A 14368-nucleotide genomic window follows, 5' to 3' on the forward strand; every position below is an offset into this window, starting at 1 on the left:
GTGTCTGGCCAAAGTGATAGGACAAACTATTTTCAACAATAGAGCACATTTTACATCATATCAACTAAGATACTACACAATGCTGATTGAAAAGATAAGGGATGAAACATAATTTTTTACAGTTAAGTACTCTGTGAGAGGCTTATTTATACTCTATTCTTTATTTGAATAAAATATTTGCTACATGCATGTGGTACATACATATCACATCTTACAACAGTAGACCTATCCATAATTCAATTAGTAAACGTATACTAGTGACAGAATGGTTTCTGCATAATGTATTATGTTACGCACTCAAATTTTGTAATTTATAATTTACAGAACTGTTTGTATCAACATGTTATTCCTTCCAACCACTTGTTAAAAATACTTCCAATTCGGATGACTTCAGAATCAATTAAAAGCGCTGTTTAATTTGCATGCGCGGAATAATTTCCAAGGCCACCGACTTGCCGAGAACCAGGAAACCCATCAGCATTGTCAAATCAACTCGTATCTTTACGAGGAAAGGTTGATATGTGCTGGTTGGCCTGATCAGGTCACGGTGTACACCAGGGTTCAGTCTTGGGGCCGATATTTTTCCTCGGGTAATTGGGGACGCTCTGCCAATTTGTGGATGTAATAAACAATGCGTACAACTGGCATGGGGCAAAAGGTTGTATAGATTGTTAGCGAACTATAGGTGTGGTGATTCGATACATTGTACAAAATGTTGAGAGAACTTAAACACCTTTTCGTAGACATGTTTACGTCCGCCGAGCGGTTTTCTTATTACATAGGCTAATTAATTTGCCGATATCTTATATTTGTTGAATTATAAATCATAAAGTGAGAAAATTTTGACAAACAACTGAATTACGTCAGTGGAAGCTACTTGGAGGTTACTTCCTAATGGAAGTTTGGAGTATAATATACAGATACAAAATTAGTCGCTATGGATGAATAGTATCATTTATCATTTACTTTTGGATACTGCAGTATATTGCCCATATATAAACCAGAAGTAGTCAATGTTACTTTTAAAAGTTAGTTGAATTATCCGCTCACAGAGTGTGCTGTAGTCAAATTATATTATCCACTACAGTTTTAGTTACTTTTATGTTACATGGTTGACAACAAGTTGTTCTTTCCAGTTATCTAGGTTTAAAAAATTGACGATTTCGACATCATTCTATAGGTTACAGTCGGTGGTTCAATCCAACTAAGTTATTTTTTTTAAATGGCGACAACTTTAAAATATAGATGGAATATTTTGGCTCAATAGTCAAAGGTTCATCATGATAATACGAATGTAACGTCAAATTCTTCTGGAGTAATGACTAATTTAAACGCTTATTGAATCAATCTCAATCAAATATTATTACACAGACTTTAAATTTCAAGATACCTGAGGCAGGTAACATCCCAACCGATTGGCTTTACACGAAGCCAAGAAGCGTTACACTGGAGGCAAATAACCTGCTCCGTAAACTGCCTGCACTGCTGGCCTCGTGCAAACGTGGATTTCGTTCCAAAATTCATCAACTGAACACAAAAATTAAATTACAACTCTCAAAAAAACATACAACTGCGTTCACAAACTTTACGAACACCCCCAACAACTATTAGCGACTTAATTCCCTTTAAGCCCTCAAGTCCCAGCTGGAGTGCTACAGGTGACCGCGGTCCTATTAATGATTTGCCCCTGTGATTTACTCAGGACCTCTATAATTCCAATCAGCTGTTGTATTATTGTACGACTCTGTTGACCCCTCACACTCCAGTGTCCGTACGTCTGTAATTACTGTGCCGTCCTGCTACTTGGCGTAAATATACCTTCAGGGTCCTTGCCCTTGTGTCCCCACGCACTGTGACGTCATGGAGGATGTTCATCGGTGCGAGGGTTGGGATGTCACTGTGCCGTCATGGAGGATGTCCAAGGGTGTCAAGTCAAGAGGACGATGGTTATGATCATGGGTCAATTCATTTAAACATTAGTAGAGATCACAAGTATCCTCCAGGGTGGGAGTTCTAGAAGTAATTAGGTCATGATGATGATCATCGGCCGATTCGTTCAAGTATTAGTTTTGCTATCCTGTCTCTATAGGATAGTGGCTGTTTTGCTATATTCGACCACTGACTCTCGTAGAGGGTCGATCGGGTATTTCAAAATCTTAGAACTCACACAAAACACTCGTAGTATTTATGATTATCATCTTGGATTGAGGGCTTAAGAGTTGTTCAAGAACACGTCAAAACAACGTTTTGGGGATATCGTCCAGGGTTAAGTCAAAGCTGTTGCATACATCATTCAAAGAATAGTTATGATGACCATCATGAAGGATGGAGAGATTATGACTAAACTGTTCAAAGACCCTTGCCTTGATAGTTTGGTTAAGGTATCCGAAAACCAGGGTTGAGGGTTTATTATAAGTCGTTCAAAATTCATCAAAACATAATTTTTGTGTTACCCATTTGGTTTGGTTGCCAGTTGCCAGGTATGAGAGTTCAGGTAGAATTTTCAGGACCTCATCTAAACTATGACCATCCAATACGATCAACGGGTTGAGTTCGAGTTGTTCAGAGACCATTTGAATATTTGACGTCCATATCTAGTGTATGTGTCAGGAGCCCACAGAAACTTAAGTAAAAATCAAAAACGTCTGGGATCGCGACTCAATTTTAGATGGGTCGAAAACTCATTAAAATAACAGATTTGGGAAGCTAGTGAAAATAAAAATGGGTAAGTTGTACAGTTTGTTTACGTTTCTTCAAATGCCGAAGAGGCTCCAGTGGAGACTTCATAATGAATGTTATCATTGATTAGTTGAGACATTGATTATTTATAAATTAATCATGTTAATTGCATATGTATAGTCAATGGTTGAGACTATTATTATTGATTAGTTTCGATTGTTTCAAGATTATCATTTCCTAGTAATAAGTTTAATTACACTTGCCGTTTATTATAGACTTGGTCGTAGAAGCAACAGTCTGTGTCCCATCCAGGGATTAGAAGCCAACATACAATCATTTTTCAATTATTATTATTGACATGAAAAGTAAATTGAGGAAATGATTGCAAACATTATGCCACGTAAGCCTTCTTGCAAGGAGTTTATTCTCGCCCTCATTCAACAGTAATAGTTTTGATGATGTTTATGTATCATGGTGGTGGGTTTTAGAGATCGTGTTGACAGCACAACATCCTCAGCATCTCCCTTAGGTAGCTTATTGACTTTGAAGAGACTTACACGAAAGTATTTGTCAGCTTGAGAAGTACGCGTAACCCTAACCATAACCAAGAACACGTAAGGTAAGAAACAACAAGGTTAAAATATTATTATTTGCTTCCTGAAATTGTTAATACACAGTATTCTAGTATGACTAACAGGTACTGTTTACCTGTACCAAAGATTACATATGCTAACGCTTTGCCTGTACTAAAGAACATCCATTCGTTCTCATTTTACTCCCGTCCACCACTGAGATTTTGGACAAGACGTTGACTTGAAGATATCCCATCTATGTGGACCACCTATACTCGAGGCGAGTTAGCGTAGCGAACGAGCTAACCTGAAGGCAAGTGAGCGCAGCGAACGAGCTCCAACCTAAAGGTGAGTGAGCGTAGCGAACGAACTTCAACCAGGACGGGGTCCGCCGGACCCCGAGTCGGAAATCTCAGCACGATGTAGCTAACGGCCGCTTGGAGCGCTGCACAACGGAGGGGAGCGGGAGAGGGGCCGAGTGAGTGGGAGAGGGGATGAGAAAGCGGCGCGGCGGCGGCGCTCAGCAGGAGAGGAACCGCTTAAGCAGCGGCTACACTTGCCCGATTCGGTCCGGTCCGGTTCGTTTCGGTCCGGCCCGAATTTGAGAGGGGTGGCTACACTTGTACGAATCGTTTCGGTCCGGCCGGAAGAGGTAGCTACATTTGTACGATATTTTGGAGGACACACACGAGCACGGGGCACAAGTACAGCAATACAGAAAGTTTTAGTCAGGACCGATTAACCGAATAGGCACGGTAGGCACGTGCCTAGGGCGCGAGGCACTTGGCTCTTTTGGGGGGTGCCAAAAAAATGAAAAAAAAAATTGTGGTTGTATTTGCATGAAATTGCGGTAAACTTCCTATAATCCCTCGCGGCCGTGTAGACATTGCAATCGTCTCCCAATATTGTTGCAAAATTCAGACTATTTTCCGCGGTCGTGTAGACATAATTATCGTCTTCCATGATCGAGTCAATATATGAACATAATTGCCTAAATCCTTAGGCCTATGTCCTACAAATAACTATTTTTCCTAATTTAATTCATCACTTTCGTAGCCGAGTGCTCACGGAACCACCCGATCCTCATCCGAATTTCGGGAGTAGGTGGCTACACTTGTCCGATTCGGTCCGGTCCGCCCCGAATGCTTCCGCCAAATGCGGATGAATGCTTCCTGGACGATTGTTCCGCGCCGAACCGGACCGTACCGGACCGAATCGGGTAAGTGTAGCCGCCTCCATTTAAAAACATGGGAAGCATTGTTCCGCATTTTGGAGGACCGGACCGAACCGGACCGAATCGGGTAAGTGTAGCCGCTGCTTTACCCACGCGCACTGGCATACTCACTGTTTTATCATTGCCACTAGTGCAACTTCCACTCCACAAATCACCGCGAGCCAAGGCGCGGTCTAATGAGCGCCGGGAATGCTTCAAAACTCACCACTCGTGCTTATCCATATACTAAATAAATATTTAAAGTAGGCTACAGTACTGGGTTTTGTCAGTAAATGCATTTTGGCTGTAAACAGATTACTGTACCATAAGTAAACCCAGTTATGGTAGGTACAATATTTTGAAATATAAAAACAACAGTTGAAATAAAAAAAATTTATTTCAATTATTTATAATTTACCTTCATTTACAAATTATTAAATAATTACAATAATTTATCAGTTTTTTCGTCGACAAAACTTTTCAAAACCTATCCCTTATTGGGAGTCCCCGAGGGTGTCTTGGGTCGATCAGCTCTGGCAATACACATTTGAAATAAAAATTAGTCAGGGGTTTTTCCATTTTGCTTTCCCAAAACTGGTCGTCCCTCACGATTTTCTCTATGGACATGCCTTTGTTAGTCCACACCAAAAACCAACAATTTTTTTGTTGTGTTATGTGGAGCTGTCCCTGGATTTGGTAGTAGTAGGAATGGCTCCGTTTTAATTTTAGATTCCTTTCTTCATCCAGCACACAAAACTTTATTTTCTTTTCAACAACTGCATCAGCTGGCGTCAGGTCTTTAGCTGATGCAGGACATTTGACCTGTAAAACAAAATACAGATGATGTAGCAAAATTCTGGTACAGTATTGCAAATCACACCCAAAATTTGATTTAGTTAAATGAAATACACGACTCAATTATTAGTATTTTAAAGCAGGCCTACCACAACAATGAATTGTAAATTGTTATAGTTATAAATTTCAAACGTACGATGCTGTTGGCGAAATTACTTTAGTTCACACATGTTTGTTTTGTTGACTAATTTATTTTTAACGTTTTAGAATAAATATGTTATCTGGAATGATAAATATTACAACAGTTTAGTATTTCTTCTCTTTTGGAAACGTAAATGCACAAGGTAATGCGTTACAAATTTAATGTTTTTGGGCGATTGAGTATAAATAATAAATATACAAGTTTACCCACCTCTACTAAACCCAAGCCCTCCATTACACCATCGGGTGAAGCGGCAAGAAATGGCTGCATCCTGTCAACGAATAGGCCACACTCTTCCACCTTCTCAAGAATCAGTTCCTCTAGTTCTGCGATTGCATGCTTTTCATTTTCCAAGCCGTATCTGAAGCACAACAATTAATTTATTCCCAAAATTGGAACTAATTACATTTGTTTTCATTTTTAGTGGGAATTCTGGTTTATTATTATCAAAAATCTAACACTAATTGCTTGTACCCACGTCATTGATGACAATATAATAATGCATTTATATTTAATAGTATGTTCTTGTTAGTACAAATTACCCATTTTAAAGTTAATATAAAATATTGTTTTTAAATTGTAATGTTGTAAGGGAGGCGAAACTTTTAGTTTGTATAGCAATTTTTTCTTAAATCCCATAGATAACCTTTAGATTAGAATAGTGCACCTGTTGCTCGAATCCGAGCAATTGTAAAGTAGGGACCGCGTCTCGCTGTACCTAGTGTAGGAGTAGTGTATCTTATTAATCACCTTCACGTATTATATACTGTATGTATATGCATAAGGATTAACATTGGTTTATATCTGATTTAACTTACCTTGTTGCGGAATTTCCTGAAAATTGCTTGTACAATAGTTGCTCAACCAACTTCTGACAGGACGTTGTTGAGCGCATTTTACAAATCCTTCCAAAATTTGATGCAGTGATCCTTTTTTTTCTCTCTTTTACCCATAAATCACACAGGCTTTGACCTAGAAAATACAACAATTACATTGCCTACCAATTAAGATACCAACCCCTGTAAGGGTTATTTTTAGGCAAATGTGAATGAGAGAAAAATGATTTATTATTATTAATATTGTTACCTCTCGAATTTCTCTCTAGCTGTAATCTCTTTTCTTCATTCATCTCAAGAGAATGCAAAAGCTCATTTTTCCTAGTCTGAAACTGGTCGTCATCAAGGTCAGGAGTGGTCTCAGTGTCTCCATAATCCGCGTCGGGGAAAAGGCAAGTGTTTCTCTTTGACTTACCAATCACTTTTTTTTTTGGTTTCAATCTCTTCTTTTGTTTTCGTGAGCTAATTAACTTTGAATATTTCCCTGGACTGACACCAAATGTCATCTTTTTATAAAGTTTGCGAAGTGCTTCTTCCTTCATATTCATTGAGAGTGCTGACATCTCACTTCTGGTGTTGTAAGAGTTTCTTTGTGACATGTTAACTCTTTTTCCTGCCACAAATTTGCAAACTAGAGCATTGTAACACTCGGCTAGATTGGTAGTTACGCATTGAAGAAGAGAGAATGAAAAAAAGTTAAGGTAACTGTTGGCAGCCATTATATGGTTCCACAAACCGTATGTCTTCAATTCTCCTACTACATTTAATTCTCTCTCTTTGGGGCCAGAGCAAAAGTAGGTTTTGCAATTAGAATGGTCCCCAAATACATGCCGAGGGCCGTTTGCTATGTCCTCCTTCAGTTGCCTGACTCTCTCATGCACTGGTATGTCTTCCTTAGATTTTGCATGTTTAACTGCACCAGTTACTGCATATCTGGAAGTTGAAATATTTATCATTGGTTAAAGTGAGTTTATTAATACCGTCAATTGAATTGGCGTGTTAAGAAAAGATTGTTAATATTATTGTAATAAATATTATGGATAGCCTATTGACAACTTAGGGATTACGTCAATTAGAAGAAGTCATTATTTCTGAGCCACAGGCACAACATTCCAAAAATATCAATCACTGCTTATGTTTCACCCGTTTTTACATGACAATAGTTCTTGAGTATATAGTTGCTCCTTGGATGTTTGTGTCAGGCTAAGTATAGTAAGTAAGCTGTTTAAACTTATTACTCACAAGTTTGTATTTATAAAGAACACACACATACCTCAGTCTTAGGAGATTAGTTTTCACTTTGTTCCTCAGTTCTCCAGGAACAGGTCCAACTTCGTTGCGTTTCTGGTCCCCAACCTCTCGCAATTTCTTTACGTAATTTCTCAACAAATGGTTAGTGCATTCTATTTTGGTAATCGTTGTTGAAGGCCCATAAGGTTGAGTTTCAACTAACTTTGTCATGACACTGCTGTCGCCATCTCCTAAAGGAATGTTTGTATTAATTAAGAAATATTCCTGCCTAAAGTTAATAGTTTACAATATCCAAGTTTTGAATGTGATAGTTTTAATATCCAGTGTTTACAGGTAAATTATATTGTTGTTAAAAAGTGTCAGATCAGGTTTTAATCAACCATTTTACAGAATTTATTCTTACCACTGTCCGAAGAAATGGCTTTTGTATTCTATATTTTTAATATCTACCTTTTCTCCACATTATGGGGTGATTTTCTAAACCAAAACTGCACAGTGAAGCGTATTATTATTGAAATAACAGAATTTACTTATTAAATTGCAATCCTACTTCTATCAATCCCTTCAATCTACAATGTATCACAAACGTTAGTAACGGTAAACAATGCACTTACCGATCACGTTCACGTACTTCAGATTATACATTTCTTTGCTTTTTTTAAAGCCTTCCACAATGATGTCGCTTTCCATGGCAGTAGACGTCTTTGACCAATTTTTATAGCACACATGCTCAGGTGGAGTCAATTGTTTGCCTTTAGCTCTAGCACATATGCAGCAATATGAGTTTCTAACTCCAATGTACAGTATTTTTTTGGTTTTCATGCCAATGATACAACCCTAAAACAAAACAAAAATAGTATTAAAAGTCAAACACAAACTTTCGTCACATGAAATCATAATTTAAGCTTGGATATTTTATTGCATCATGTTTACAGTATATACAAACATATCATGATATGGAGTACGGCACAGTATTTGGCTTGAAAAGCTGGTGGGTAACATTCGTCCAAAAAAGATGCACGAGATATGAACAAATGTTTATATATGAAAAAAACTAGAAATGTGTAGAAAACAATGTAATAACAATAGGACACAGCTTACCACGCCTGATAAAGCATTGTAGTTGGTCCTGTAGGAACGCTTACACCAAGCCCCATCAATAATGACCGTTATCTCTGGTACTCCTTCGCTGTCGACACAGCCAGCAGCTTCAGCTAACTCTGCCTCTTCACGTGCTGCTTCCTCCAAGCTCTCCCAAGTACAGTCGTGGATAGCAGAATCGACAAGCTGTTGATGTCTAGCGTACGTTTTTTGTGACATGCATGGCATATCAAGACAACAACATAATTCTTCCAGTTGGGAGTAATTTTGGCCAATGTTGGTAACAGCAGAGACCTGAAACATAGTACCACTTATAAATGCCACTTCCAATTTGATAATATCGTTGTTAATTATACGTTCCGGAAAAGGCTATTTACAGCCATTATTTAATCACACTAATCCAGTAAAAAATCCAAAACAGAATAAGTATAATTTTAACAACTCGTTATTAAACGTATTATTAACCTGACATTTGATACTTAAACATTTTAAACCTCGTACTCAACAATTATTACAATATTATAAACAAGCAAACTACAACAGTTCGTTAATTCTCCATAAGTATGACATGGTAATTTCAAATTTAATTTTTTTTGTATTATCTCCGTAAACGTTGGGCATACAACAACGCTTCAACATACAACAGTTATGGTTTTTTTAAACTCTACAAAATGCTTTGGAGAGAAATTATAAAATGTTGTCTAACCATGAGACCTGCGGTAACAGGTTATTCCCTTTATGGGAAATTCGCTAAAAAACAAGATCTAAAAAGATGAAAATGTGAAACAAATAATGGTACTCTGGTACTCAGTTTATCACTCACCATGGCTGTGTTCACATTTAACTTTTCGTTTGTATGTGAACTGTCTTCTGTTCTAATCTTTTCTTTTTTGTTGCACATTTTGCAGATCAATGTATATTCAAAAATCATTCCAATTTGTTTTTCATTGCAAATGTACATATCAGAAAATGAACAGTCAAAAGGACTGTGTTTTCCACATTGCTGGATGGATGTCAGAAAGAAAGAGATATCAACCAATCTTCGTCCAGTTATGAGTACTGGACTTACTGTAGTATCCGTCGTTGAATTGTCATTGTTAGGATTCCTGTACACACATAAAAAGCAACTATCACCACTAGCACAATAATGTACAAGAAATGTACAAACTGTGACATACTGAATTCAACAATGTATTTTATTTTCCTCATGTATTTGCTTCATAACACATATATATATATATACAGGGTGAGTTATAATTGTCCCCCCCCCCCACCTTTTTTCTACATATTTTCAAATATCAATCCCAGACCACTTCCAAACATTGTTGAGTTGTAAGTACTTCATTTTGACAAGGTGTTAATTTCCGGCCGCCATCTTGGATCCGCCATATTGGATGCAAAATATTTTTTTCAAATGTAAAGGTGGAGTTGTGACCCATTATTTCAAACTAGATTTGTAACCTGATTACAATGCCGCAAACCGTTTTTAAAAATCTTGATTCATTCTAAAGTTATGAGGCCTTTTTAAAACTTTATTTTTAGCCCATTTTAACATTGTGCATTTACAAACTAAGACCATAATCTCAAAATAGTGCTAGATAAAGATATGTATACACTATCAGTTATTGTAAACCTATTTTCACTTATTTATGACTGATGTATTTTTTCGGCCGCCATCTTGGATCCGCCATTTGGAAATGGGATAAACTATTTTAAACATGAAGGGTGGGTTGTGACCCATCATTTTGAACTACTTTTTCAAGCTAAACTCAATGCCGCAATCCATTTTTCGTTATCAAGTTTTATTTATGAAACATTGCAATATTTTTGTTAAAAATGTTAATATTTCAAAATCAAAATGTGAAAATAAAAAATGGACCATGGAATTGAGTTCAGCTTATAAAAGTAATCCGAAATGATGGGTCACAACACCCCTTTTATATTTAAAATAATTTATCACATTTCAAAATGGCGGATCCAAGATGGCGGCCGAACAATATACATCATTCATAACCAAGTGGAAATACGGTCAACTTAGTATATACAGTAATGCTTTTTGATTAATTATGGAACCTACTCGTAGGGTTATTTTCATATAAAGTTGTTGGAGTAAATATAAGTCAGAGTTATACATTTATAAGTGTTATTTGAAAACTCACGTGTCCTCTGTGTCTATCGGAACTGGAACACCTTCCAACCAGTCGGACTCATCACTCTCAACATCTAAATCTATTGCGGCTGATGAATATTCGGCACCGTTGAGCGATGTGCTTTGCTGTGTGAGAGGTACTTTGCACCTGTTAGAAATAAAAACATCAAACTATAATAATAATCAAATATTTCTAAGGAGAAATTTAAAAAAAATTATTAAATATTTTAATCTTATTCTACCTTTTGTTTACCAATCTAGACCAAGTTATGTTTTGGATGCCTTTGATGTTTCTTTGTTTTTTATATAACTTACAATGAATAGAAATACGTCATTAAAAAAATATTGGGATAGCAGTAATGTAGTAGGTACTTCGATTTTGAATTAATTTACACTACTTACAATTTTGGTGTGCTAGTTGTAATTCCTTGCGTGCAGTCATAGTCGGAACAATCCATAAAATCCGTCGTGTTAACATGACAAAGTTCTTCTTCTTGACCTTGGGACCTAAAATAAGTGAGGAGAAGCTTGTTAATTTTTGACCGTACATTATTATTGGTAGTATTCAATATTCAATAAAAGTCACGAACCGGGAGTCCGAAAAAGAACAGCCTAGCAATACCTCACAATAGTATTAGTTTAAATTAATTTTATCCTTTGGTGCTGTAGAGTATTATTTGTAAGTTTAAATTTCGTACGTTAGCAATAAGTTTGGTAGACCCATTTGACCTTGTGCGTGGTTTTGGTAATGAATAAAAACAAAAAAATAATGAGAAAAGAGTAACTACCCCCCCCCCCCTCAACAGTAAACCTATCCTAAACCTTCCTGCTATCTAAGCGAATTTCCATTTGCCTGATTTGATTTACAATTTATTCTAAATAGCATAAGTCTAATGATAACAAATAGCAGTTACAATTCCTTCAGACCAGGCAATAGTTCGTTGGGGTGTTTAATATGAAATATTGTTGCATGATGTTTACATTTCAAACTGAAGAAAGATTTTTAAAAAAGACTGTACATCAATGTCTTTATCTATACTTACAAATTCGTCAACTTCGATGATGCAGAAGGTTCTGTGACAACATCCAATGTTATAGACGTGTTACCCCCTACACTTTGTGGAATAGTCGAAGGCTCACTGGCGTTCACGTCATTTTCAATTCCACTGCAAAATTAATTAAACATATTTGATTTAGAATCAACTATTATAATTATTGAGAAAATGATAATATCTGCAATAGTAAAACACAGTACTAGATTTTCAAACAATACAACAAGGTTTCATTTATATGAAGTATAAAATAGCTCAATGTAAATAGCTAGCTATTCCATTACCATATTAATTGTTTAAACGTTACTAATGCCTATTTATGCAAGTTAAAAATTCACAAAAAAATAATCCTTACTTACCACAATTTTCTGGCGCCTTTCTTTATTGCCCAATGTCCAAGGTTTTTTCCAGTTCGCCTTTTACATTTGACGGAAACTGAGCGACCTTTTTTTTTTCGAGGATGAGGCATTTCAAATAAATAACTATACAAAGGAACTTGCAGTACGAATGCACCTGTCTTTTCTAGATAACAGAACTTACAATACTATAAAAGAATATTACAAACGATATTATAGCAGAATGAGACTGTGCACGTGTGCTGGTGATGGATGCTAGTATAGCAGAAAGCCCTATCGCGCGGCCTTCGTGGGCGCGTCCAATGTTGCCTGCGGGGGTGTTCCACCCCAGTCTCACAACAGCTGATCATCAACCTCCACCGCTCTAGAGTGGTGGACTACACTAGCCATCCTGAGTTGTACAGTACTGGTAGTACATAGGTAGCAAACCATCGGCCTAGTCAGTCATACTTATTGCTATACTCTATACAAACAATCTATACTATTATAAAGAAGAGGTGGTGTCTGTGTGTGTGTTTGTATGAGCTAATCTCAAAAACTACTGAACCTATTGGGCTCAAATTGCACACACATGAAGCTACAGTTCCGAGGATACATATAGAACTATTCCCGCTTCAATATTGTCCTAGGGCTATGCCCCGCGGGCTTTCAAAAATCGGAGGTGAGAGATTTCAAAGTAAATTTTGATTGATGGTATCCATGACAACAAAGAACAAACCTACAAAGTTTAAAAATGTAAACAAGCAGTACTAACTGTCAAATTAATTTTGATTTCACAATTCCATACAGCTGGTTCAAACATTCATTTAAATACTGCATGAATATTAGATCAGAGAGGGTAAGGATCATATTTAAAATAATGATGTCACTATCCTGAATGTAAACATTATTTAACATTACTTAAATGGAGCTGTCAAACCGTACGCTAATGTCACTTTATACTTACATGCCAACCCCGTACGAAGGACGGGTACTCTGCTAGTTATAATGATATAAATAAAATACTTTTCATCTTATTATCAATTTAGTTTTAGTTTTGAGCGAATCGTTACCGGTACAGCATTAGAACCATTATACGTGTTGTGGTACGTTCATAGTTCATCTTAATCTACTTTCTCATACAAACTAGATTATTATCTTACAAATATTATACATGTAAAATTTTGTGCGTTTGTTTGTTTGAAGTTCATCGTTCATAGTTCATCTTAATCTACTTTCTCATACAAACTAGATTATTATCTTACAAATATTATACATGTGAAATTTTGTGCGTTTGTTTGTTTGAAGTTCATCACGCATTACCTACTTACTGGTCGGGTTGGTCTTAAATTTTGTATGATGAGCTCCATATGGTGATAGACCATTTTTGCTATGGTAGATGTGGTAACTATAGCATGCCGTACATTAAAGGAACAAAAAAATTCTAAAACCGTGTCCTCCCCCATTGAAAACGTACACCAACCCCGTATAAAGGGCGGGTATTCTGCTAGTATCTATGTAAAAAGGATTCGTTCAATAAACTGACATGTTTATTTAACAACGGGCGGGTATTATGCTAGTATCTGTATAAAAAAGATTCGTTCATTAAACTGAAATGTGTATTTAACAACAGTGTAGCCAATTTAGTGTAGCCAAAACATCGATGTATACATCGATGAGCCCAAATAGTTGTGTGTGTTGTGGGTACAGCAGAATTACGGTAGGTATTATATAGTCAGTGCAGAAAGCTTTCTCAGCTGAGAGCTGAGAGAGAATTGGAGGAGGGGAAGCAATATGACCGTGGAGGGGCTGTACGCGTGTAGTTCCACTCGCGGCCGCAAGGTTCGGTACGTTACGGCTTCAAATTTGCTAGTTGCAGAGGTTCACGGTAACTGACTTTGTAAGCTACCCAAACATGCTAGTGAAAAACAACAAACGGTGTTTTAAAGAACAAAGAACAATCTAAGTGATTCTAGTTTCACATTTTTAAAGTAACGATTCTATAATAAGTTACAGCAGTTTAAAATTGCCATTTTTCGTAAACATTCAAAAGAATATTTCCAGGCTTCATGGTACAATAGTTAACATATTGAAACTACAATAATTTAGATAATTTTATCATCTTCAAAATGACACCCTTATTTTGATTCTACGTTAAATGTAGCCTTCGGTAACTCAGTTGC

The 14368-nt window shown here is 36.7% G+C and overlaps 1 protein-coding gene across 1 annotated transcript; it reads right to left on the bottom strand.

Annotated features, from left to right (window-relative positions):
* Nucleotides 1-4944: 4944 nt before the first annotated feature.
* Nucleotides 4945-12596, bottom strand: LOC128992800 (uncharacterized). Its single transcript, XM_054416539.1, has 12 exons — nt 12544-12596; nt 11842-11964; nt 11201-11305; nt 10809-10946; nt 9473-9755; nt 8650-8943; nt 8163-8385; nt 7571-7778; nt 6548-7230; nt 6280-6433; nt 5672-5822; nt 4945-5286 (listed from the first exon to the last, which is right to left on the bottom strand). Exons 1-12 carry the CDS (start codon nt 12594-12596, stop codon nt 4945-4947), a joined length of 2757 nt encoding a protein of 918 aa, XP_054272514.1.
* Nucleotides 12597-14368: the final 1772 nt, after the last annotated feature.

Source organism: Macrosteles quadrilineatus, unplaced genomic scaffold (assembly GCF_028750875.1).
Source record: "Macrosteles quadrilineatus isolate MER2022 unplaced genomic scaffold, UCM_ALF_1.0 Scaffold_4__1_contigs__length_99947679, whole genome shotgun sequence".
Lineage (NCBI taxonomy): Eukaryota > Metazoa > Arthropoda > Insecta > Hemiptera > Cicadellidae > Macrosteles > Macrosteles quadrilineatus.

Excerpts from the sequence above, each read along its gene's own strand:
- LOC128992800 (XM_054416539.1), bottom strand. The coding sequence starts at position 12,596 with ATGGCTAGTGTAGTCCACCACTCTAGAGCGGTGGAGGTTGATGATCAG. Across the intron at positions 5,823-6,279 it reads TCAGGAAATTCCGCAACAAG|ATACGGCTTGGAAAATGAAA; the intron begins GTAAGTTAAATC and ends GTTGTGCTTCAG. Across the intron at positions 5,287-5,671 it reads AGGGCTTGGGTTTAGTAGAG|GTCAAATGTCCTGCATCAGC; the intron begins GTGGGTAAACTT and ends TTTGTTTTACAG.